The sequence below is a fragment of the Mus musculus genome, chromosome 16, assembly GCF_000001635.26.
Source record: "Mus musculus strain C57BL/6J chromosome 16, GRCm38.p6 C57BL/6J".
Taxonomy (NCBI): domain Eukaryota; kingdom Metazoa; phylum Chordata; class Mammalia; order Rodentia; family Muridae; genus Mus; species Mus musculus.
The window spans coordinates 32436928-32461469 of NC_000082.6; the positions used below are offsets into that span (position 1 = coordinate 32436928).

Sequence of the window (24542 nt, forward strand, 5' to 3'; positions counted from 1 at the left end):
AGGGTTGGGTGAGAGTCTCTAAAACTGTACTTATAGGGGCCTTTCATCTTGAAGACACAACCATGTGCATGCCTGAACTAAGTAAGGTTTTGTCTCCCTCAGGACACTCGTCTTGAAAAAGTGCTTGGTAAGACAAGTTCAGTGGACAAAAATAATCCAATAGATAAAGGTGTTGTCACAAAACCTGATGGCCTGATTTCCATCTATGGGATCCACATTGGAAGGAGGGGAGAGAACTAACTCTGCAAATTGTCCTCTGACCTCCTCACATATACAGTGGTACATGCACACCAATATCCATGCTCACACACTTGCATGTGCACACACAATATTTAAAAAAAAAACTTCTAAAAATAAACTTTTTAAATTAAATAAAGATAAAAAGACTTGAGGAAGAAGGTCATTCCTTAATATCCCCTCTCTGTTGTTCCACCCCCCGCATACACATTTCTACATTTTTAGCTGAGTCCATGAGTCCAAGAAGGCATGTATTGGAACAGTGAAGAACAGGGCAGTCAGTGTGTCCTGGGAGGTGAGTCAGCAGAAGCATTGCCAGGTAATGTGCTTCTGAAGAGAGATGGACAGCAGGCACAGATGCTGCACTGTGTCTTGAGAGCACTTGGGAGACACTAATGCAGCTAGTAGGCTGGGTGGGAGGAGGTGACATTGATGTCCACATTTAGAATGTGTAACTAAGAAGGTGACAGGCAGGGGAGGCAGAGGTCCACTGTTGGTCCCTGTATCTTTGTTACAGCTGTTTGGGAAAATTTTTCTGAAGGATACAGCACTAGGAAGGAGAAAGGCAATGTCTCCTGGGAGCTGGAGAGATGGCTCAGCAGTTAAGAGCACTGACTACTCTTCCAGAGGTCTTGAGTTCGATTCCCAGCAACCACATGGTGGCTCACAACCACCTGTAACAGGGATCTGACACTCTCTTCTGGGGTGTCTGAAGACAGCTACAGTGTACTCATATAACTAAAATAAATGTTTTCTTTTCTTTTTTTTTTAAAGTTTGTTTAAAAAAAAAAAGAAAAAGAAATGTTTGCCTGTCTTCATAGAGCTAACGAGGGAGTTCTATATTGTCTGCAACTTATTTCTTTCCTGACTCTTCCCTGTTGAATTAACTAAGAACTGAATGTTTCCTGGGCACTAGAGATCATTACTAGGCACTGCATTATGAGTTTTGAATCATATTTTAATTTTTTGCAAGTGGTAAACAAATCGCTATTAGCTGACTTAGGCAAAAGGAGAGTGTATTTGTTGTTGTAATAAATAGTTCTGGGTCTGGCTCTCACCATCAGGTCCTCTTTATCTACACTGACTTCCTAGCCTTTCCTCCCAGTTTTAAGATGGCCACTAAGTTGGTCCCAGGGTCAAATCCATAAAATCAGGAGTGATAGCGTTTGCCCAAGTGTTTTCATCTCTACAGTCCCATTTCTTTTGTGTGGACTGGTTTAGGTTTTGTACCACTGCCCCCACCTCCTTCCCAACATCTTGTAGCTGCGGGGCTTGATTGCTGATTGGTTTAGGTTTGCCACATGGGATCAATTGCTAGGGCGAGGGAGAAGGCGCAGGGAGGAAATGAACCTCCAAATGTAAAGGAGGTCTTTTTTAGGTCATGGAGATTGAATGTGTGGAAAGGCAAACAACAAATGTCCAGTATAATCAGGATTTATAGTCTAATTTCTTATTTGATCTTTACCATGACTCTGGAATTAAGTATATTTTATTGAAGCCTTTCTTAATCACAGGAAGAAACTCCCAGCCTCCTAAGGTTAAGCTTGGAGGACCTAGAATTAAATCTCAATTTAATTGGGACCTGAGTACTTGTGGGAAGGGAGCCTAGTGTTTATGAAAAGTGAAGTTAAATCCTGCCTGACACTATAGTATACAAAAGCAATACAGTGTTCTGATTCAGAACACAGACTGTAGACACAGAATTCCTGGGTTCAGATGTTTTTGAAAGGGATCCAGTATATCTTATGTACTGGCCACCTATGCCTTACCAAAAAAAAAAAAAAGTTGTATGGAGTCCAGAAAGAAAAATCCTGCTTTTCCCCTGTGTTAGATGGGCGAGCTCAGTGAAATCATGTGACCTCACTGAGCTTCAGTCTCCTCATGCACAAGGTGGGGATGAGGGCCAGCGCCGTGGCATGGGGTGATGAGGATGGTCACATTATTTAATATGCATAGGGGGCTTATAACTTCCTGACACACAGAACACTATTTGCTATGATAATTGTAATTAGTGTTATAACATTATAATCTTTGGGGCTGCCATGTAGGAATGTGGATTGTTTGTTAGCACAATAAAATAGATTTACATCCATTTGAACATACTCATTAAGAATTCCAAATATATCCTATATTTTATCTATTAATTTATTTTGTTTTTTCAAGACAGATTTTTCTGTGTAACAGTCCTGGCTGTCCTAGAACTGGCCTTGTAGACCAAGCTGGCCTTGAACTCAGAGATCTACTTGCCTCTGCCTTCTGAGTGCTAGGATTAATAGTGTGTACCACCAAGCCTAGCTGATAAAACTCTCTTATTGTATTTTATCTAAGGGATATTAGGGTGCTTTTGGAAAGGATGGCTCTTGTGATGTATCACATTGTTATATGAGGCTATCTGTTTATCCTGATCAACATTTTCAGTAGTGCCTTATCTATTAAAATCATAAAACCAAGATTTTTTGGCAGATGTGGTAGCTTGCACCTATAATCTCTATACCTGAAAGGCTGAGGCAGGAGGATTGCTATTCACTTTTAAGGCTAACCTGGACAATATAGTGAGTTCCAGGTCAGAGTGAGACCCTGTAATGGCTATTCTTGGTTGTAAACTTAACTATATCTGGGGTGATCTACAATCCAGAATTGGAAGGCTCACCTGTGATCCAGATCTTGAGGCTGGAAGATACAAGTTTCTAACCTGGATCTTGGCATGGAGATCTTGAGGCATGGTGGCTATGAAGCCCTGGAGACTAAGGCAAGGAGATCTCTTCTTCTCCTGCTTGCATTTACTTGCCAGCACATCTGTTGGAGTCTACTAGCCTTGTGGGACTGAACAACTACTAGATCCTTGAACTTCCCATTCACAGCTGACCATTGTTGGGGAGTTGGACTACAGACTGTAAGTCATCATAACAAATTCCCTTACTATATGGATAGAGATTATCCATAAGTTCTGTGACTCTAGAGGACCCTGACAAACACAGACCTTGTCTCAAAAAAGAGGCTGGGTGTTAGTGGTGTGTACCTTTAATCCCAGCACACAGGAGGCAGAAACAGGCAGATGTCTGAGTTTGAGGACAGCCAGGGCTACACTGAGAAACTGTCTCAAAAAAACCAAAAGGAGGAGCAGAAGGAGGAAGAGGAGGAGCAGCAGCAGCAGCAGCAACAGCCACTGTTGCCCAAGTTGCTTTTTTAATTTACTGAATATGTGAAGTTGTGGTAAGGCTCACATGGTAGATGGCATTCAGATTAAGTTATCTCAAGAGATTAAAACAAAGAACAGCATGAGCCTTTTTAGAATTATGATTAAAATTAACTTTAAAAGGAATAAGTCTATTATAACCTTTTAGATGTAAAGGTCAGTTGGTATTTCTGTAACACCACAGATAATGGCTGTGAGTCTCTGTTCTAGGTAGAGGTGTTTCTCCACGAACATCTGACCTTTCTTTGTACTACAGTAGTATCTCTAGTGAAAATCTGTTCTGAAATGCCTTGTGTTGCCCCTGAGGTGCCCAGTCCATTGGCAGATAATTCCTGAAAAGAGTTTATTATATTCAATTAAAACCTGTCTCTCAGATGGGAAGTGGTGATGAACACCTTTCATTCCAGCACTTGGGAGTCAGAGGCAGACTAACCTGGTGTAGGCATACCTGGTGTACAGAGTGAGTTCTAGGACAGCCAAAGCTGTATAGAGACTCCGTCTTACAAAACCAATGTGTCTAGAACCTTCCAGTAAGTAATCTACTTTTTGTTGCCTGGCCCTTCAGAGTAAGTCTCTGCCCTGTCCAGTGTGACACATCGAAGTAGAAACTTAAGGGTCCTGTGGAGAGTCTGTTATGTTGGATGGTGTGTTGCTGGAGCAAGCACATGAAAGAGTGCTTCAGAAAAGTGGACACAGGTGAAGGGCTAAGGCAGACTTGTGAAGGAACGTTTTGCTGAAGCAGATATAGGAGAGAGGATGTCCTGCTAAAGCAAGCATGTGAAAGAACACGTGATGAAGGATTCTTCACTAATGACATGCATGTATTGATCTGCCTGACATTGCATAGTTGAGATCCATTTCTTGGGACTCCATAGAGAGAAAATGCACTAAAAACTTCTGATGGTGTGCTGCAGTTTCTTGTTGCTTCTGTTGACTCGGTTTGATTGGCAGAGTAATGTCAGCTGAGACAGAGTCAGGTGCTGAGACAAGACCTGTGGTGAGGCAAGACCCATGGAGAACACATGATGTTTGGAGGGTATAAATAGGACTCAACGGACAGTAACGGAGGCTGAGCTCTGCTTGCTTATAGAGCTAGCTGTATAACACTTGTTGGTTTTGAGTCTTCACCAATCTTCGCTTTGCTTAGAGAGGCACTGCAGAGAACTTGTGTTCCTGGTGTTCCTATTGGCCCTGGTCCCTCCTGCTGATTTGTACCCAGGCTGAAGCCTGGCTGTCTCTGCTAGGTTAGTGCCAGGCTGCTGACTCCTGTTTGCTCTCCCGACTACCAGAACTGGACTGCTGATGATCTGTGAATTGTTTGCAAGAGGATTGAGCTGCCACTATTGGCCTGTGAACTCAACTGTCAACAACACAGAGGGGAGTTGTTCCAAAAGAACCATTTCTAAACAGGTCCACTTCCCCCGTATCCACTACCTCTGGTGGGTGGTGGGCTAAAAGGGAGGTTAAAGCATCTAAAAAAACACCTTTAAAAATAAGATTTAAGCTGGGCAGTGGTGGTGCACACCTTTAATCTCAGCACTTGGGAGGTAGGTAGAGGCAGGTGGATTTCTGAGTTCAAGGCCAGCCTGGTCTATACAGTGAGTTCCAGGGCAGCCAGGGCTACACAGAAAAACCCTGTCTCAGAAAAAAAAAAGAAAAGGAAAAGAAAAGAAAAATTAAGGTTTAAAAAATTGTTAAACACATGCATATATATATATAAAGATAATTATTTGGTACCTTTTTATATGGTTGAGGATTGCATTAATAAATTGTCTACTAGTGTTTTCTGATACCAACTTATTTTTTTTCACTTACTTGTTTACTTATTTGTTTGTTGGTCAAGATCTTTCTATGTAGCCCTAGCTATCATGAAATTCACTGTGTAGACTAAGTTGGTCTTTAACTCACAGAGATCTACCTGCCTCTGCCTCCTGAATACTTGGATTAAAGGTGTTGATAGCACTGGGCATAGTATTGCACCCCTTTAACCCCAGCACTTGGGAAGCAGAAGCGGATCTATGTGAGTTCCAGGCCAGCCTGGTCTACAAATCAAGTCCAGGACAGCCAGGGCTCTGTAACAGAGAAACCCCTTATCTCAAAGTGGTGTGTGTGTGGATAGGTCAAAGGGTTGTAAACACTGTGAGTTTTAATAATTTTAAAGTGCCTTTGGCAGGCAGTTGTTACATAAATGCTCAGCATTAGTAAAGGTGTTCTTTGTTTTTGGAGACAGGGTTTCTCTGTGTAGCCCTGGTTGTCCTGTAGACCAGGCTGGCCTTGAATTCACAGATATCTACCTGCCTTTGCCTCCCAGATACCAAGATTAAAGGTGTACACCACCACCCTCTGTAAATAAATCTTAACAAGAAAAAAGGGCTATTATTAAATTGGCCTTTGAATCTCCAAACTGTGAACTAGCATCTATATAAGTTAATGGGTCTCAGGTATTTTGTTATAGTAAGGCAAAATGGACTAATACAGGAAGTCGGTATGAAGGAGTGAGCTTGTTAATATTAGACCTCAGACTCTCCTCCTGGAGAAGGATCAGCCATATTTTATGTACTGTCCCTGAGCTACCTAGTGTAGCAGCCACTTCAAGAGAACACTAGGATATGCTTCCTAAATCTTGTATTCTACCTTTACTCATCTGCTGAACTCAGCTCTTCCCTTGAAAATTAAGAAATTTCCTTTGTTCTATGGGTTATTTGGGCCTCTACCTCAGTATCCCCAACTGCAAGTGGGAATCATTACTATGGGATATTTCACCTGGGATCTATCTTAGTGTATCCCTACATCAAAAAAGAAATGTGTTTTTAAAGTTTATTCCCTCTCCCTATTCCCCATCCCTCTCCCATGTGTGTGTGTGTGTGTGTGTGTGTGTGTGTGTGTGTGTGTTCACATGTGCATCATGTGTGTCTGTCTCTCACTGGCCCAGGAATGACTTTCTATTGGAAATTGGATGAAAAACCACTCTTGTCACACTGTAGCAAAGAAGTTACCAGATTGGGTACTTCACCTTTGACTATGGAAAGCTAAAATTAAGAATGCTAGACTACTAACTGAGTATAACAGTATGTGCCTGCCTTTAATCTCAGCACTTGGGAGGCAGAGGCAGGTGCATCTCTGTAAGTTCAAAGCCAGGTTGGTCTGCAGAGTAAGTTCTACCAAGGCTACATAGAGAAACTTTGTCTCAAAAAACAAATAAAAGATTAATTTATTTGGTAAAAGGGATTCTTTCTTCCTCCTTCTCCTCCTCCTCCTCCTCTTCCTCCTCCTCTTCCTCCTCTTCCTCCTCCTCCTCCTCCTCCTCCTCCTCCTCCTCCTCCTTCTTCTTCTTCTTCTCTCTCTCTCTCTCTCTCTCTCTCTCTCTCTCTCTCTCTCTCTCTCACATCTCTTTTTCATCCTGTGCATGTTCTGCAAACACTCTTATTACTGAGCCTAATCCCCAGCTCTCTTTTTACTTTTATTTTGAGACACTGTTTTACTAGTTATCTACTCTGGTCTTGAACTCACTATGTGGCTGAGGTTGGCCTTGACTTTTCAGTTTTCCTCTCTCATTTTCTCAAGTAGCTGAGACTACAGAAGAGATTTTTTTAAATTATTTTATTTTATTTTATGTGTATGGGTGTTTTAACTGCTTGTATATTTGTGTGCTATGCATGTGTAGTGCCTGAAAGAGGCCAGAAGAGGATATCATATCACTTGGACTGGAGTTATGATTGTGAGCCACCATGTGGGTACTGGGAACTGAACCCTGTCTCCCAGAAGAACAGCCAGTGGCTTAACCACTGTGGTGGTTTGAATGGGATGGCCCATAGGTTTAAATATTTAAGTATTTAGTCCCCAGTTAGTGGAACTGTTTGGAAAGGATTAGAAGGTATGGCCTGTTGGAGTTCGTCAAAAGACCCTTACTCACAAAGACCACAGAGATCGCCATCGCTGCAAACCACATGAGGAGTTTTTATTGATCCAACATGCTGGGGACTCCCCTCTCAGCATGCAGACCAGAGGAGAGACATAGAACATAGAAAGAACACACTTTTTATACCTTTGTAAGGGGCAGACTTGGGAAATAGAGTTCTCATTGGTGTAGCAAGTAACCCTTTCAGGCATTGGTTGGTTTGCATAGTGACTACCTTTGGCCTAGTGACTCACTTTGCTTGCCCCCATGGTGGGTTATTATGATTTGGTCAGCAAAGTAATAGTCCATTTTGAACTTATGGGTCATTCACAGCTACTAACGTCACAGGGGATCCTAGCAAGGTCAGGGTGGTTTGTGGTCTTTCTCAGAATTCAGTGTGGGGTGGGGTAGGGGAATTTCTCTAGGAACTGCTATCTTGTTATGGTTATTTCTCTGAGAACAGCTAATATTGTTTTGGTAGCTGTAGTCTTAATCATTTTGACCGCTAAAACTATGTTTTTACATTTGTTTAGTCAGCCAGCTTTCTTATCTGGCTCTGCACTTGTCCTGCTAGTATAGTTTGGAAATTCCTTTTCGAAGGGTGAAGGTACTGGGTGGTCTTGAATTCATTTTGAATATTACAGCCTTGTTGGAGGAGGTATATCATTGAGTGGGCTTTGAGGTTTCAAAAGCCCATTCGAGGTCCAGTTTCTCTTTCTCTTCCCTGTGCCTGTGTATCAGTGTGTAAAGCTTTCAGTTATTGCTTGGCACAGTGCCTATCCACTTTTTCATGATAATTGTGAACTCACCCTCAAAAACTTTAAGCAAGCCCCAAATTTAATGCTTTATTTTATAAGAGTTGCCTTGGTCATGATGTCTCTTCACAGAAATAGAACTGTAACTAAGATGCTGGGTAGTGGTAGCATATGCCTTTAATCCCAGCACTCTGGAGACAGAGGCAGGCAGATCTCTGAGTTGGAGCCTAGTCTGGTCTATGGAGAGAGTTTTAGGACAGCCAGGGATACACAGAGAAACCTTATTTCTAAAAAAGAAAGAAAGAAGAACCGTAAATAAGACAACCACCAATCTCTCTCTCCAGCCCCTGGTAGAAGGGATTTTAAAGCAAGTAAGTATCTGGGCTGAGAAACAGGAGTTATTAATTTTACCCAGATTACAGTGAATCTAAGGAGCAAAGGAAGCAAGGTGGAAAGATTTGGAAGCTATGCAGCCAGAGAAGGAACAAAGGAACATGATGAGAGGATGTGTACAAGAAGCTGAGTGCTAGAGAGTGATGCTTAGCATTGGGATAATTGGAAAAGGCTAGTGTAGCTCAGAAATCAGGCTATTCCTCCATCACAGGCCCAGAGGGCTGGCAGAACAGAATTACTGCAGCAAGTGTCTTGGGGAGGAATTGCCTTAAATTCATTTCCCTGGTTCAGACTGGCCAAGCACTTGGTGTCTGAGGCGTGAATCACATGGGTCTAGGTACAGCTTGTACTTTAGTGTCTATGTGCTGAGTATGCAGGTATGCAGAATGCAAGGGTTATGGGGTCATGGTAGCACCCACCCAGATTTCAAAGGAAGCCTCCTTAGGAGGTCAAGCAGAAGTTTCTCACAGGGTAGAAACTTCCTCAGAGAGCCCAGATAAACCTTTTCTGGTGTAGTCAGGCATGTTGGGTAGCAGTTGGGACCCCCAAAAGGTAACAACTGTCAGCAGTGGGCCTGGTAGGCAGAGAGTTTCTGGCAGCATGGAAGACTAGCCCAGGTGATAAGCAGCAAAGTCTTGGGGACTCACTCCTCAGCAAAGTGTGAGAGACGTGGCCTTGGGCTTCATCCATTAGTGTCTTCCTTGCTGCCTTTTCAGACTGGCTTTGGACTACTTGTTCTTTCTACTTATTGCTAGCTTTCTTTTACTCTATCCCTATTCCACCATTTTTATCTTGGGTATATGTAACTTGCTTATTGTTTTAAAGGGAATCACATATAGACATGATTGCTATAACTGTAATTTTGGCTACTTTTTTGATTTCTTTTACCTACCACCCTTCTCCACCCCATCCCTTCCACACACTGTCCCCCCGCCCCCATCCCACCAAACACTAGGTAGGAGAAAAGGAAGGTTAGAGGGAAAAGGAGGCATCGATCTCATTAGACTACTTCCTGCTGATGAGGGGCATCAAGTTCCTTGGGGCAATGTTGATCTTAGCAATTGGTTCTTTGCTCATGACTTCTTGATAAACTGCAGCAGCCTCTTGGAGCTCTGGCATTTCTATGCCCTCTCAAGAGTCCCCAGAATTGCAAGAACCACGCCTTTGCCAGAGCATGAGACAAATCACAGTTAGCTTCTGTGCAGCCTGAGGCAGCCCCAAACCCCACAGGACACAACTGTTTTAAGAAACCAACATTCTCACTACAGGTTGCCTTGAGTTTCAGATGAGACTTTGGGCCTTTGCTTATCACTGGAGCTTGTTATGACTTTTGTGGAGAGAAATGAGGAATTTGCACTGTGAGGTGATAAGGATATGCATTCACATGACTACAGTCTTGAGTTGTAGCCACCATGTCTGCTTCCAAGTAACCATTTTTTGCTCACTTTCCCAGCAAATCATAAATGGATGAAAGTCACTAGAGTCACATGTGTCAACTTATCATAGGGACCTTTGATCTAGGGACACTCCTGACTCGTTACTATTATCTTAAGATAAAGCAAGTACATTCCAGCCATGATAGTCATTTTTGTCTTGATCCATAAATAACACCTACCCCATTTGACCCAGCTTGCAGGTTCTAACACTCACAGTGTAGCTTATGACCATACTTCTCTCAATCATCCTCCAATAAGCTATGTTCTATACAGCTTAGGTCTGTTTGCTTCTTTCCTCAGTCTCATGGTACCCTGGGGGCTGCACTGGGTTGTTTCAGAACAGATAGACATGAGCATAGACATGGGCAACAGGCAGAATGCTGTGGTTTTATAGACTTTGAGTGGATCCCTTTGGGGTTCATTTGTGTGGGGGCATGGTCCTTGGTGTAAGAGTGTAATGAATGAACCTTTAAGAGATAGAGCCTGGGCTGGAGAGATGGCTCAGGGGTTAAGAGCACTGATTGCTCTTCTGAAAGTCCTGAGTTCAAATCCCAGCAACCACATGATAGCTCACAACTATCTGTACAGCTACAGTGTGCTCATATACATAAAATAAATTAATTAATTAAAAAAAAGAGATGGAGCCTAATGGGAAGTTTCTGGGGGCTCTGCATTCTCGGTAGGTATTAAGGTATGTCTATGGAACCCAGAGTCTCTTCAGAAACTTGTCTAGGTAAAGCAGCCTCTCCCTGGGATCTCTGCCATTAGAATGTGTTTCCGTCATTGTGATGCCATCTGCCATTAGCTCTCAGGAGCACATGACTAAATCAGTGTTAAACCTGAGGGGAAGGGCAGGCTACAAGGTGGTATAAGGAAACTTGAAGGTGTTAGAAATGCTGGAGTTCTTTAAGTCTGATTCAATAGGTATGTTAATGTGCAGTCTGTGTGTGTGTGCATGTTAGTTTTTTGAGACAAAGTCTATGTAGCCCTGACTGTCCTGGAGCTCTATGTAGACCAGGTTGGCCTCAAACGCAGAGATTGCCTTTGCCTCCCAAGTGGTGAGATTAAAGGCATGTATCACCACACAGTTATTAGTTGGCTGATGTGAGTCCTGGGCACTGAACTGGGGTCCTCTGGGAGAGCAGACTGCTGTCTTAATCACTGCATATTCTTCCAGTTCCCTTGTGCAGCTTAATATATGTCAATTATACTTCAATAGAGTTGTAAAATACAGCATGCATTATATAGCAATGTTATGTATGTGTGTGTATATATACATGTTATATAGTACATGAATATGTGTTACGTAGCACGTGTTAGGATTCAACACATTAGGACTGAGAAGGAACTAGTTTCTTGAGACTCCAGAGATGATCCCATATAAGGGCTGGTCTGTGCAGAAGATTGTAGAGATTTTTAAAATAAAAAATTTTGAAAAGAAAATAAAGTTGTAGGAATACTGAGATGAACTTCTCTGTGCTCAGTCTAGGGTCATACTTTAATATTTTCTCACTGTGGGATCCAGCACAGGACCTTGTGGCTGGTAGGCAAGTGCTTGCAACTGAGTCACACTTCAATTCTGCTTTTTTATATTTATTGTACACATTTTCTTTGTTTTCCCTTCCTCTGTTTGTGTTGGGGGGGGGGAATGTATGAAAAGTGAAACCCATCATGAAGTTCAGGAATGTTAAAATAAACTCCCATATGCCCCTCTGAGATTCATATGTTGCAAACATTTGCCATAGTCAGATATGATATTTTCTTTCTTCTGCTTCTCTTTCTCCTTTACCTGGAGTAAGCTGTAGACTGTGCTTTTCTGTTTCAAGACACTTCAGTGTATGGCTCCTAAAAGCAAGTAGGGTTAGTTTGTCAGTCTTCCATGGCTTTTCATGACTAGCAGTTTTGAAGACTACAGGCTCTTGTGAGATGTCCTTCAGTTGGGGTCTGTCTTTCTTTCTTTCTTTCTTTCTTTCTTTCTTTCTTTCTTTCTTTCTTTCTTTCTTTCTTTCTCTCTTTCTTCTTCCTTCCTGACACACTTTGAATGGGTGGTATATCTTTAGTACCTCAGGACAGGAGGGACTGTGGATGGTTTTGTGGAGTGATTTTTCCACCCCCCTACTATTAAGGTGACCCTTTCCCCTTTGTAATTAGTAATCTATGGAGAGATGTTTTGACATTGTGTAAATATCTTGTTCTTTAGCAAATGGTCCCAGGATAGGTTTGGATCCTTTATCAGACATTCTAATGGTGCACCCCTGCATGTGGCTTCCTTGTAGCAACTGAAGCCTCCTTAAAATACTTGCTACCTGCATTTAATTTTAGTACACTTATTCATTTTTTTACTTCTTCATTGATTTATGGGAGGTGTGTGCATGTGTGGAGGTCAAAGCACAACATGTAGATGTTGGTTGTCTCCTTCCATGTGGGACCTGGACATTGAATGTAGGTCATCAGACTTGGCAGTGGGTACTTTTACTCACTGAGCCATCGACACCATGATTATGTGTCTGTGGTGCTCAAAGTTGGACCAAATGCCTTTGCATGGTAGGCAAGTTTACCACTGAGCTACCTTTCCAGGTTTGCCTTCTATGAGACAAGGTCTTGGTGTGTAACTAAGACTACCATGGAACTTGCTGTATAGAACAAGCTGGCTTTGAACTCATTCTTCAGCCTTTGATGCTCAAGTATTGAGATTACAGGCTTGTATCACTCTCCTGGCATACTGTGATGTTTTATATATGTGCTGGTTAGTTGTTGTCAACTTGACACTCACACATACACACAGAAGCCTCGGTTGAGGAATTGAACAGATGCTTATAGAAGAGGCCTGCAATAAGCATGTAAGAAACTGGACTGACTTCATTCTTACCAAGCCTCTCAGATCAGTGCACATTTTTGGAAGAACAGTTGTTAACTGTGAGAATTCAGTTTCTCCAGACACTGCACCTTGTTCCATGCCAGTTTGCATTTGTAAGGAAAGGCAGTTTCTGGGTGTGTTCCCCTGCCACTCTAGACTGATATCTCTCTAGGTCAGGCTCCTGCTTAGCCACGACGCTCAGGGCGTTACCTTAAGCCTCTTAAGAACCTGGCCAGGTTTCTTGTAGATCTTGCCACATTTACACATGGACTTGAACTGCAGGAAGGGAAGGAAAGTGGAGCTGTAGCTGCTCAGAGAATGGCTTGTCCAGGAGGGCTTCCAGGAGGCATGGAGGCAAAGGGGATGGCCTCAGTCTGTCTGTCTGTCTTTTCTTTTCCCCTGCCGTTCATTACCTTAGGTAGAAATGACAGTTAATCGTAGAGCTTACTCTCTCTCTCTATTCCAGGAGAGCCTAACAGTTCATCATTAAAAGAAATCAGTTCTTCCATGCAGATTTTATTACCCAAGAAAAATGCAAATTTGGGGCTAACAGGGTGGTTCTTTGGGTTAAAGGCACTTGACACCTGACAACTTGAGTCCAGTTCCCAGTACTTGTATGATAGGAAGGAGGAGTTAGCTCCCATTAGTTGTCCTCTGACCTCCTCCACATATATGTGTACACACACATACACACACACACAAAAATAAATGTAGTAAAGTTTTTAAAAAAAGATTTATTTTTATGTATGTGAGTACACTGTAGCTGTACAGATGGTTGTGAGCCTTCATGTGGTTGTTGGGAATTGAATTTTTAGGACCCCTGCTCGCTCTGGTTGGCCCCACTCACTTTGGTCAACTCTGCTCACTTAGTCCATGCTCACTCAGGCCCAAAGATTTATTTATTGTTATACATAAGGACACTGTAGCTGACTTCAGACACACCAGAAGAGGGCGTCACATCTCATTACAGCTGGTTGTGAGCCACCATGTGGTTGCTGGGATTTGAACTCAGAACCTTGGGAAGAGCAGTCAGTGCTCTTACCCACTGAGCCATCTCACCAGGCCCAGTAAAAATTTTTTTTGTTTAATGCAAATATTTCCACTGGGGTTGGCAAGGTAGCATAAGCCCATATCTAAACAGGAACATTCGTTCGCATTCTCATGAGAGGTAGGTACCAGAAACTCTCTGTTAAGTTAGACAGAAAAGTGAATTTTTCTTTTGGAAAAAGAGATGTGGTGTGTTTTATTAGCTGGAAATTCTGAACTAGTTAGAGGTAGTGACCCCGAAAGAAGAAATGGCATGGTGGCTCTCAGCTGTAATCCCAGCACTAGAAGGCTGAGGCAAGAGCATTTTATTAAAGACAGCTCTCACATTGCACCTCTGTATTTCTATAGAGGATTTCTATAGTATGAGCTGGAAGTGGGGTGCATTCCTGTAATTGTGATATTTGGAAGGCAGAGGCAAGAGAAGCATCACAAGCTTGAGGCCGCCCTGGTCTAACTATAGGATGAGTCTGAGGCCAGTGCTACATGATGAAACCCTGTCTCAACCTTCCAACACATACAACACACACACAGTCTCTGTAAGTTGAATATCCTCAGTGTGTTAAGAATAATTCAGATTTCACAGTGGTTTGTAGTTCATGTTTTCAGGTTAGGAATTTGTAATCAGTAGTCTAAGGATAAATAGTCCCAACTGGTCACAAACATTTTAGCTAATTTGATTTGAATTGGTATCTTTCTTAGCCCAGTTATTACAGTCCTCTGCACACAGCCAAGATATGAAATGGGCTGTGTGTAGGCTGCAGTGTTGGGAGGAGTTTCAAGGTCAGGAGATTAACTGTGGCCATTGTTGCACAGTGGTGTTTTATGAATCCTTGTTTTTGCCATTGGCTCATCTTGGTGAAATTTATACTTTTTAATTAATGTTATGCTGAATGTATTTGTGTCTCTGAAATACTGGTTCAGACTTTTTTTCACCACCACCCCCTTTTTTTTTGAGCAGTTAAAAGAAGATGGATGCACAGAGTTCAGCTAAAGTCAATTCGAGGAAGAGGAGGAAAGAGGCACCTGGCCCTAATGGAGCAACAGAGGAAGATGGAATTCCTTCCAAAGTGCAGCGTTGCGCAGTTGTAAGTGAAGAGTTGTGACTGGCAACACCCTGGTGGTGGAGGGAGCGAGCAATAGGACATCGATGACGTTGCCATCGCTGTCGCTGTTAGTGTTCTTAAGTGATGGGCAGAGCAAACCGTGAGTGGGAAAGCTGTTAGCTTTCTTGCCACATGAACTACAACTCAGTTGTAGGAGCTGTACATGGGGATTGAGAAAAATGGTGGGAAAATTTGGAGGATGTGCCCGTATTGGGCTAAAAGTCAAATCTGTGGTAACAAAGTCAAAGAATGGCGGTTCCGGCTAGTGATTTGGAATGTGTCCTGTGTTCTTCGGTCCTTCCTATGTCAATTCTTCACTTTACTGCTGGGCACAGCCACCACTGCCTCCTATATACCTCCATCTCTGGGACATTACTGCCATACTTCCTAGACTACTGTGAGTCTTAGGTGAAGGACATCATTGCAAACTTCCTATCTTGTCTCAGCTTGGTACCTTTCTAAAGCTTCCCCTAAAAACATACCAAAAGACACTTGCAGATCATTGGAGTTAATATTAAACCATAGGAGGATTATGTTCTGGAGAGTAGAGGTCTGAAGTGGGTGTTGGGGCTAAAAGCAATGTTGGCACAGACAGTAGTGTGGAGAAAGTCATTTCCTTTGTTTTCCTCCAGCTTCCAGAGGCTGTTCATTGTGTGGCACTCGGTGCTGGCCGGCGCAGTGACGGGGCTCTTCTCACTGGTGCTTCCACCATCACGTTGCTCTGACTTGCAATTCCCTGCCTTCTCTTTCTAGCTACAAAAACTTTGGGATTGCATTTGCCATGTCCATATTATCCAGAATAATTTTCTTGCCCTGAGAGCCTGAATTTAGCCGTATTTATAAAACCTCTTATGCCATGTAAGGTAACATTTTCACAGATTCCATAGACAAAAACATGGACATTTTAGGAAGTGTGATTCTATATGTCAAAGAAGACTCGGAAGATGGCTTAGTAGCCACCAAAGCTGTGTTCAGTCCCACCACACCAGTACTTCTGTACTGGGCAGGCAGGCATCTCTGAGTTCAAGGCCAGCCTGGTTTACATCAGAGTGGAGGCCAGCAAACACTACAAGTAGGACACTGTATCCAAAAAGCAACCCAAAAAGTAGTGCATTGTTAATTTCTGAAAGTTTCTCAGTGAATTCAGACTAAAGAGACTGTGGCTGAAGCTCAGCTGTCCGTCTGGAGTAAGGACAACTAATAACCCCAACGCTGTAGTCGCTGTGCTGGGGAGCAGAGCCGAGGCTTTCAGTCTGTTCGGAGAAAAGAGCTTTGAGAAGATTGAAATTCCTTGGTCCTTAGAACTGGAGAATTTCATGACTTTAAATTACTTTGCTTCATAGATTTCTGTAAAATGTTTACATGGGTTCACTGACCTGCTATGCCATCTCCTGGGTATACGCCAGCTGATTAGCCTTGGCCAATGCAATGGCCCTGACCCCTCACCCAGCACGCTGACTGACCCTAGAGGGAAGAGCATCTGCCTGTTTGCTATCGCCACTGTACACCTGTACTTTCAACTCCTTTTGAGCTCTGTAGCAAAAGCAAACCAAACTGTTCTTCTCTTGGAACAGCTACATTGAACTGTAACTGATATATCACGTAACTGTCTCACAGCCCCGCAAGTTAGTCGTTTTCCGTATAATCATAGATTGTTTTTTTAGTCACCATCCCATAACCAACTTTAGAGTATATTTACCACCACAGAAGCCTTGTATTTACTAGCAAATCAATCATTTCTGCTCAGCTTTTGGAAACCACTAATGTTTCTGTCTCTTTGGTGTTGCTTTGTGCAGACATTATATAAAAATGGAAACATACATTATGTGGCTGGCCTTTTTCACTGAATATGTTTTCAGGATTAACTCATGTTGTGGTATATGGCACTGCTTAATTTCTCATTGCTAAATAACACTTGTATCTTGTACAAGTGGAATGCCACATTTATTTCTGCACTTACATGTTGATGTTTGAGTTGAGCAAACAGTATTATATTGCATAGTTATAATATGCTATCATGGCAGTAGACACTAGAACAGTGGTTTTCAATCTTCAAACTGAGCAGAAATGCTGCAACTCTTTAATACAGTTCCTCATGTTGTGGTGACCCTCAACCATACAATTTTCATTGCTACTTCATATATGTAATTTTGCTATTGATGTGAGTTATAATGTAAATATCTGACATGTAGGATGTCTGGTATACATTCCCCAAAGGTGTCAAGACCCATGGGTTGAAAACCACTGCCTCAGCCTTGTTTAAAAAAAATTAGGCAAAAAACCTACAACTCACATCAAATGTAATGTGAAGATTCACGACTCCCCTGCTACAAGACTAGGAATGAGGCTAGGATATTTATCTTCTCCCTTCTGCTCAGTGTTGTACTAGACATTCTAATGGCAATATGGTGTGCTAAAAAGAAACAAACCATCCAGATTGAAGAGAGCTGGATTAAATTGTACTTGTTCACAGATGACAGTATTTCATGTACAGAGAATCCTAAGGCATCAACAAAACATGACAACCACTAACACTAATAGGTGAAGCCAAGCATGGTGGCACACACCTGTAATCCCAGCTCTTAGGAGGTAGAGACAAAGGATCAGGAGTCCAGAGACCCTTTCTCAAACAAAACAAACCTAGAGGTTGAGTTATGCAGTTACAGGACCAAGGAAATATACAGAAGTCCATTGTAGTCATCAGTTACATCTCTGTATACTAAGAACAAACAACCGAAGTGCTTTTTTAAAAAGTTCCATTCATTATAGTATCCAATAGAAATAAAAATTTAGGAATAAATTAAACAAAACCTCCCAAGTGAAGCCATGTACAGAGAGGCAAGCTCGCCCACATTCTGGTTTCAGCTTTGCTTCTTAGCACATATGGTTCTCATAACTTCCCTGCCCCTTGCTTCCTCTGTAAATGGATGCACACTGTGGTAGTCCTTGCTTCCTAGGGAGCACTGGAACATAATCACAGCAGACATTAAGCAGCCAGGGTTCCACTGAGGAGCTGCTCGCCTTCCCGCTCTCTAGTTGAGGAGTGCAGAGGTTTTGTCACAGGGTCCAAGGTTTGCTGTTCCACCATGCTGTGGGGAGCCATCTTTCCAGAGCACTGCTTGCTTCCCAGTCAGACTGCTCGGTTTAACCCTGAAATGGCCAGAAAGGTGTTCCTTCTTCACCGCACAGTTAACTCAGTCTGAAGAAGGCTGCAACGTTCACTCTTCACTTTAGAATACTTTCCTTTCCTTCTCAGTGTTATGAAGTTTTAGTCACACGATTGAATAACTGACTGTCCTTTAAAGGTATATCGAGTACTTCAGTGAACACCATTGAATTTAACTTAATTTTTTCTTGTTCAGGGTTTACGGCAGCCAGCTCCTTTTTCTGATGAAATTGAAGTTGACTTTAGTAAGCCCTATGTCAGGGTGACTATGGAAGAAGCCTGCAGGGGAACTCCGTGTAAGTAACTGCTTAACTGTTTTATTTGCTGTAGTGTTCAGCATGCTAGTCTGCCTCAGTGCTCTGCTGGAGGGGTGACTTCTTCACTCTATAAAACTCTACATTGTTTTCCTTGTTATGCATTTGTTTCGTGGGTTGTTGGCTTAGTGGTCATGAAACAGAAAAACAAATAAAAAATATCACAACTATTAGCCTGATGGCTGAGAATGTCGCTCATTGGTAGGTTGCCTGCCTAGTGTGTTCAAGGACCTGGGTTTGATCCCCGGGGTGGCAGAAAAGACAAGACAAGAATCTTGCTAGCTCTAGCTGAATTATGACTTGTTTGCTTATTTGGTTTTTTGTGAGGCAGAGAAATCAAACCTAGAGCCTGTATTTCTTGCCCTGTGATTATGTCTGTTTTTACAAATATCCAAATAATTAATATACTGTCATATACTTTTCCTAGCCTCAGCATTTTTTCCACAATTCTTTCTCATGGTGTCAGTCAACTACAATTACACCTGTAATCTCAGCTTGGAAGTAGAGGCAGGAGGATCATTTCAAATCATCTTTGGCTATCACAAAGCAAATTTGAGGCCAGACTGAAGTTGAGACACTGTCTCAAAAAGCCACCCAACCTCACAGAAAAAAATAACTTATCCATTGTCTTAATTAGGGTTTTACTGCTGTGAACAGACACCATGACCAAGACAAGTCTTATAAAGGACAACATTTAAGTGGGGCTGGCTTACAGGTTCAGAGGTTCAGTCTATCATCAAGGTAGGAGCAGGGCAGCATCTAGGCAGGCATGGTGCAGGCAGAGCTGAGAGTTCTACATCTTCATCTGAAGGCTGGCTTCCAGGCAGCCTAGGACAAAGGGTATTAAAGCCCACACCCACAGTGACACACCTACTCCAAAATGCCACACCTCCTAATAGTGCTACTCCCTGGCCCAAGCATATACAAACATCACACCCATTGACTCCAGTTTCAGGGACTTGACACCCTTTTTGGCCTCTGTGGGCAGTGCATGCACAAGATATACAGACACAGCTGGGTGTGGTGGTGCACATTTTAAATTCCAGCACTCAGGAGGTAGAGGCAAACATATCTCTAAAATCAAGTACAGCCTGGTCTACAAGAGTGAGTTCCAGGAAAGCCAGGGCTAAATAGTGAGACCCTGTCTTGAAAAAAAACTAAAACCAACCAATCAACCAACCAACCAACCAAACAAACAAACAAAAAACCGGAAAGACATATATGCAGGTAAAACACAAAAAACAAACAAATAAAAGGAACAAAATAGACTACCTACCCACACAAATGAAACATCTCATAAGCATTTGTGGTAAATGCTAAGTCATATAAGCAGTCAGGCAGCTATTCCTTCTTTTTTATAAATCTCCCATTCTTTCTTTACTTTTTTCTAATCTTTTTCCTGTTCTGATTACCATGATAAGTATGCTATCTATTCTACCAATATAGGGCTGAACTTAACTCCAGGCAAGCACAAAGAGTAAGAGGTCATTACAACCACAATACAGTCTCGCACATATGCAATGAGTTTATGAATTTTACCTCTCATCCTTGTTCCTGGTTGGCCTGGAACTCTGTAGACCTGACCAGGCTGACCTGGAACTCAAAGAGCCACCTGCCTCTGTTCCTTGACCCCTGTGCCAGCCTTGGGATTAAAGGTGATTGTAGTTTGGTTTGGTTTGTTTTTGACAGTGTCTCTCTGTGTTGCCTTGTAACCCACAGAGATCTGCCTCCCAAGTACTGGGATTAAAAGTTGTGCACTGTGATTACTTCTTAATTGTGTTTATGGTTTTTTTTCTAAGTAATGAATAGTAAAGTGTGACTGGAAATGGTGCTAGACAATGTCATTCTGGCTAGGGGATCCCAGGACCCATTGGCTGTATTTATTATTATAATACCTAGAGTCCTAAAACAACAACAAATACTAGCCCCTGAGATTATTCTTTTTATGCAAAAAGTATTTAGCCGGGCGTGGTGGCTCACGCCTTTAATCCCAGCACTCGGGAGGCGGAGGCAGGCGGATTTCTGAGTTCGAGGCCAGCCTGGTCTAAAAAGTGAGTTCCAGGACAGCCAGGACTGTACAGAGAAACCCTGTCTCGAAAACCCAAAAAAAAAAAAAAAAAAAAAAAAAGTATCTAGATATGACTCATCTTATACTACCTTTCTAATTCATGAAGCGAATTTAATTAATTTGTTATTTAATGGGACAGGTTTTCACTATGTAGCCTCTTAAATTTTTAAAAAATTACATTTCTCTACTTATTTTGTGTGTATGTCTATGTGTGCATGTTGAGATGAGGGACAACTTTCAGAAGTTGGTTCTCTCCTTCTACCGTATGTCTTGGGAACTGAACTCAAGTTGGTAGGCTTGGTGGCAAGTACCTTTATCCACCGAGTCATTTCACTGGCCTGGAGGTCAAATTTCAAAATGCCAACGGACAGTTCATGTTTCACATTCAACCATGGGATAAAATCTGATGAGTCAGGAACTTTTTATGTATAGCATAACGACACACGTTCAGAATACCTTACTCAGATCTCTGCACAGTTACCCAGAGTGTTGTTAGATTATCCACATATCATCTTGGTAATTTCAAAAACTGAAAATATGTGTGGTGGTAGGCTGAGGGTGTGACGCTGAGGAAGAGCACAGGCTTAGCTCTCCTCAGACTGTGGGTTCAGTGTGTAGTGACTGATTGACAGAATATCTCAGTAGACAGTGAATTGAAACTGGGTTTTGCCTGGCTGGGGAAGGCATCTGCTTGCTTAGCAAGAGTAATGCAGCCACCTTATTTATAACCAGAGAGTGACTGGCAGTTGCTCTCAACAAGATGAGACAGTTGCCAATCAGGGTGTGGCTTATTGGTGCTTGCTTCTCCGGAGACTTTTGCAACAGTGACCCCTTCTGACCATTTGGCTAAAATGGTCATGCGTATTGCTCCCCTCAGAGCCTGGAGGTGAGGCCTTCCTCAGGATACTGCTGCGGTGGAGCACTTGGAAGGGGCACTGCAGAAGTGTAGGTGCGTGTTGCTTGGGAAAGGTCAGCTGTGTTTTATTGTGCTGGCAAATAGTCTTCCTGAGTAACATTCCGCTTTTCCCTCCCTAGACAGTGATTACTCGGCCAGACCACCCCTTGCTTTGCTGTGGCTATTCTACAATATGTTCGTAGCTTTTACCGTCTAGTCTGCCTTTTAGGATCAAGTAAAAGGGTGTCATAGCCCCTCAAGCCTTGCTTCAGAAAACCCAGTGTTAGTTTCTTCATGAATTCTTGGATTAAAAGTAGATAAAAAAAACAACTCATGGTTTTTGTTGTTGTTGTTTTGTTTTCGAGACACGGTTTCCTCTGTGTAACCTGGGCTGTCCTGGAACTTACTCTATAAACCCAGGCTAACCTTAAACTCAAGAGATCCTCCTGCCTTTGCAGGAGTACTGGGATTAAAGCCATGAGCTACCACTGCTCAGCTGATTCTCAACTCACGTTTTATTTTATTTTGTCCTGTAGGTAAATAAACCAAGTTTAAAAAGGAAGGAAGCTGGTTGACAACTTGAGCTAACCTTTACGTTATAGGACAATAGTAAATAAACATCAATAGGACAATGCCATAGCTCCATGGTAAAGCAGGTGCAGGGATCCCTGGGTTTTTAATTCTTAGTATCAAAAGAAAACCACAGCAGGTGGCAGCAGCACAAACCTTTAATCTCAGCACTCCGGAGGCAGAGGCTTGGAGGATCTCGCTGAGTTCGAGGCCAGCCTGATCTACAGAGTAAGTTCCAGGCCAGCCTGATCTACAGAGTAAGTTCCAGGACAGCCAGAGCTACACAGAGAAACCCTATCTCAAAGGAAGGAAGAAACACACTTATTATTTTCTATTATATTGTCCTGTTTTACTTAATTCTAATGTTTGGGCCAGCAAGATTGATTCATAGGTAAAGGAGCTTGCCGCCAAGCCCATCAGCCTGAGTTCAGTCCCCAGACCCCACACAGTGGCTCCCACAAGTGTCCTCTGTTCTCTATGTGTCTCCATGGTGTGCTTGCATATGCTTGCTCTCTGTCTCTTTCTTTTATACCCATACACACATACTAGATAAAAGCAAAAATTTCAGTAAGAATGTATTTCCTGTATTATAACCTGATGTGGCACCCACAGCACTGAAAGAACGCAGATTGAGAAGTCTTCCTCTCAGCCTGTCTCCCCGCCATCACGTCTCTCTTAACAGCAACCAGGACGATCAGCTTCTTGTGTCTGTCCAAGTACCTAGCTTATGGCTCCTGCACCATGTCATGGGCTCAGTTTTCCAGTAAAGTGTTGTCTCCACACCTTTGCTATTGCAAACAACGCCACAGTGAGAGTATGTCTGAAAGACCGTGTCCTGGAGTGACAGTGGCTGGCTCGAAGGAGCCAAGCATTTGCCATTTGTCTTTGATAAAGGTTGCTGAATTATGTTCCTATCAGCAATGTATGATTTCTCAGTTTAAATATTACATGTTTATGGATAGAGCTATTTTAAAAATCTAAACCTCTGGGCTGGCGAGATGGCTCAGCAGGTAAGAGCACTGACTGCTCTTCAATAATGAGATCTGATGCCCTCTTCTGGTGTATTTCAAGCCAGCTACAGTGTACCTGTACTATACATAGTATAATAATAAATAAATCTTTGGGCCTGAGCGAGCGGGCCGACTGGAGTGAGCAGGGTTGACTGGAGCAAGCAGAGGTCCTAAAAATTCAATTCCCAAGAACCACATGAAGGCTGACAACCATCTGTACAGCTACAGTGTACTCGCATACATTAAATAAATAAATCTTTAAAAAATTCCAAACCTCTTTTTAAAAAAAAGATTTATTTATTTTTATTTATTTGAGTACACTATAGCTGTCTTCAGACACACACCAGAAGAATGTATCAGATCCCATTACAGAGGGTTGTGAGCCACCATGTGGTTGTTGGGAATTGAACACAGGACCTCTGGAAGAGAAGTCAGTGCTCTTAACCACTGAGCCATCTCTCCAGCCCAAATCCAAACCTCTTGACAACCATTTTCCTTTTCCCTGATCCACAGCCCTTAAGAGGCTTTTTTGATTTGTTTTGTTTTAGTGCTGTGTTTTTGAGACAGATTTTCTCTTTGTAGCCTTTGCTGTCTTCAAACTCAAAGAAATCTGCCTGCCTCTGCCTTCTTAGTGTAGGATTAAAGGCATGCGCAACCACCACCAGGCAAGAGGTTTTATTTGGCAGTAATCATGCCCTGGATAAACCTCACTGGCTGAGATACTGCTGTGCAAAGCTTACAGCCCCCGGGACAAGGGGAGAAGTATGTCTCCAGGCTTCAGTTCTGTCAATCAGACGGGACTCTGGTCCTTCTTTCCTTAAGAGGTGGCCATGTTCCTACTGCTGCCCTCTGCTGCCACCGTGAAATAAGTTCCTCTTTTAGTGTCCTTAGGCTCCTGGACTTGCTCATTTGAAACACAATGAGCAATATGTTTATTTGACCCTGGAATTGGTCTCATGCACTTGCAGATGATTTCCTGGCTTTTCTTTTCATAGGCCACTACAGTTATTACAAATAACTCAACAGACAGTTCTTTTTTATCCTAATTAATGGGAAAAGGAAAAGATCTGCTTGTCTCGGCCTTCCAAGCACTGGTATTAAATACATGCTTTACCATGCCTAGCTAGGATTTATTTTCAAAGCAAAGTGTTACTTATTAGTAATCAAGGCAAACTGAAAATGAGAATGTTAGCAGTCAGAGCGGAGTTTTACATTCTGTTTAAACAAACCTGAAATGTCGTAAATTACAGGGAGAGGGTTAGGGAGCTGAAGAGATGGTGTAGTGGTTAAAAGACCCCAGTTCAGGTCCCAGCACCTATGGTGGGCAGTTCCCAGTCGCCTAGGAGTCTGGCTCCAGGCAGTTGGATGCCTCTGGGATAGGTACTTGCATTTACATGCACACACCTCCTCCATACATATATTAAAAGTTCATCTTTTCTTAAGGCAAGGATTTTGAAGTTCAGGATATGTATTCATTGACTAAATATTTAATATATCTTAGGTGGCATTAAAGAAAAACTACTCAGTCCATATAAAAACATGGACCGCAATCTAAATTCTAGATATCAGAGATAGAAGTCGCCACCTTTACTAAGGG

The 24542-nt window shown here is 42.5% G+C and overlaps 1 protein-coding gene across 3 annotated transcripts in view; it reads left to right on the top strand.

Moving 5' to 3' along the window:
* Positions 1-24542, top strand: part of Pcyt1a (phosphate cytidylyltransferase 1, choline, alpha isoform) — a 44145-nt gene that overhangs the window by 6007 nt on the left and 13596 nt on the right. For all 3 annotated transcript variants that reach the window (NM_009981.4, NM_001163159.1, NM_001163160.1), the window contains exons 2-3: positions 14778-14904; positions 18285-18384. In NM_009981.4, the coding sequence (NP_034111.1) occupies positions 14788-14904; positions 18285-18384 (217 nt within the window). In that variant the 5' untranslated portion in view covers positions 14778-14787. The remainder of the gene's footprint in view (positions 1-14777; positions 14905-18284; positions 18385-24542) is intronic.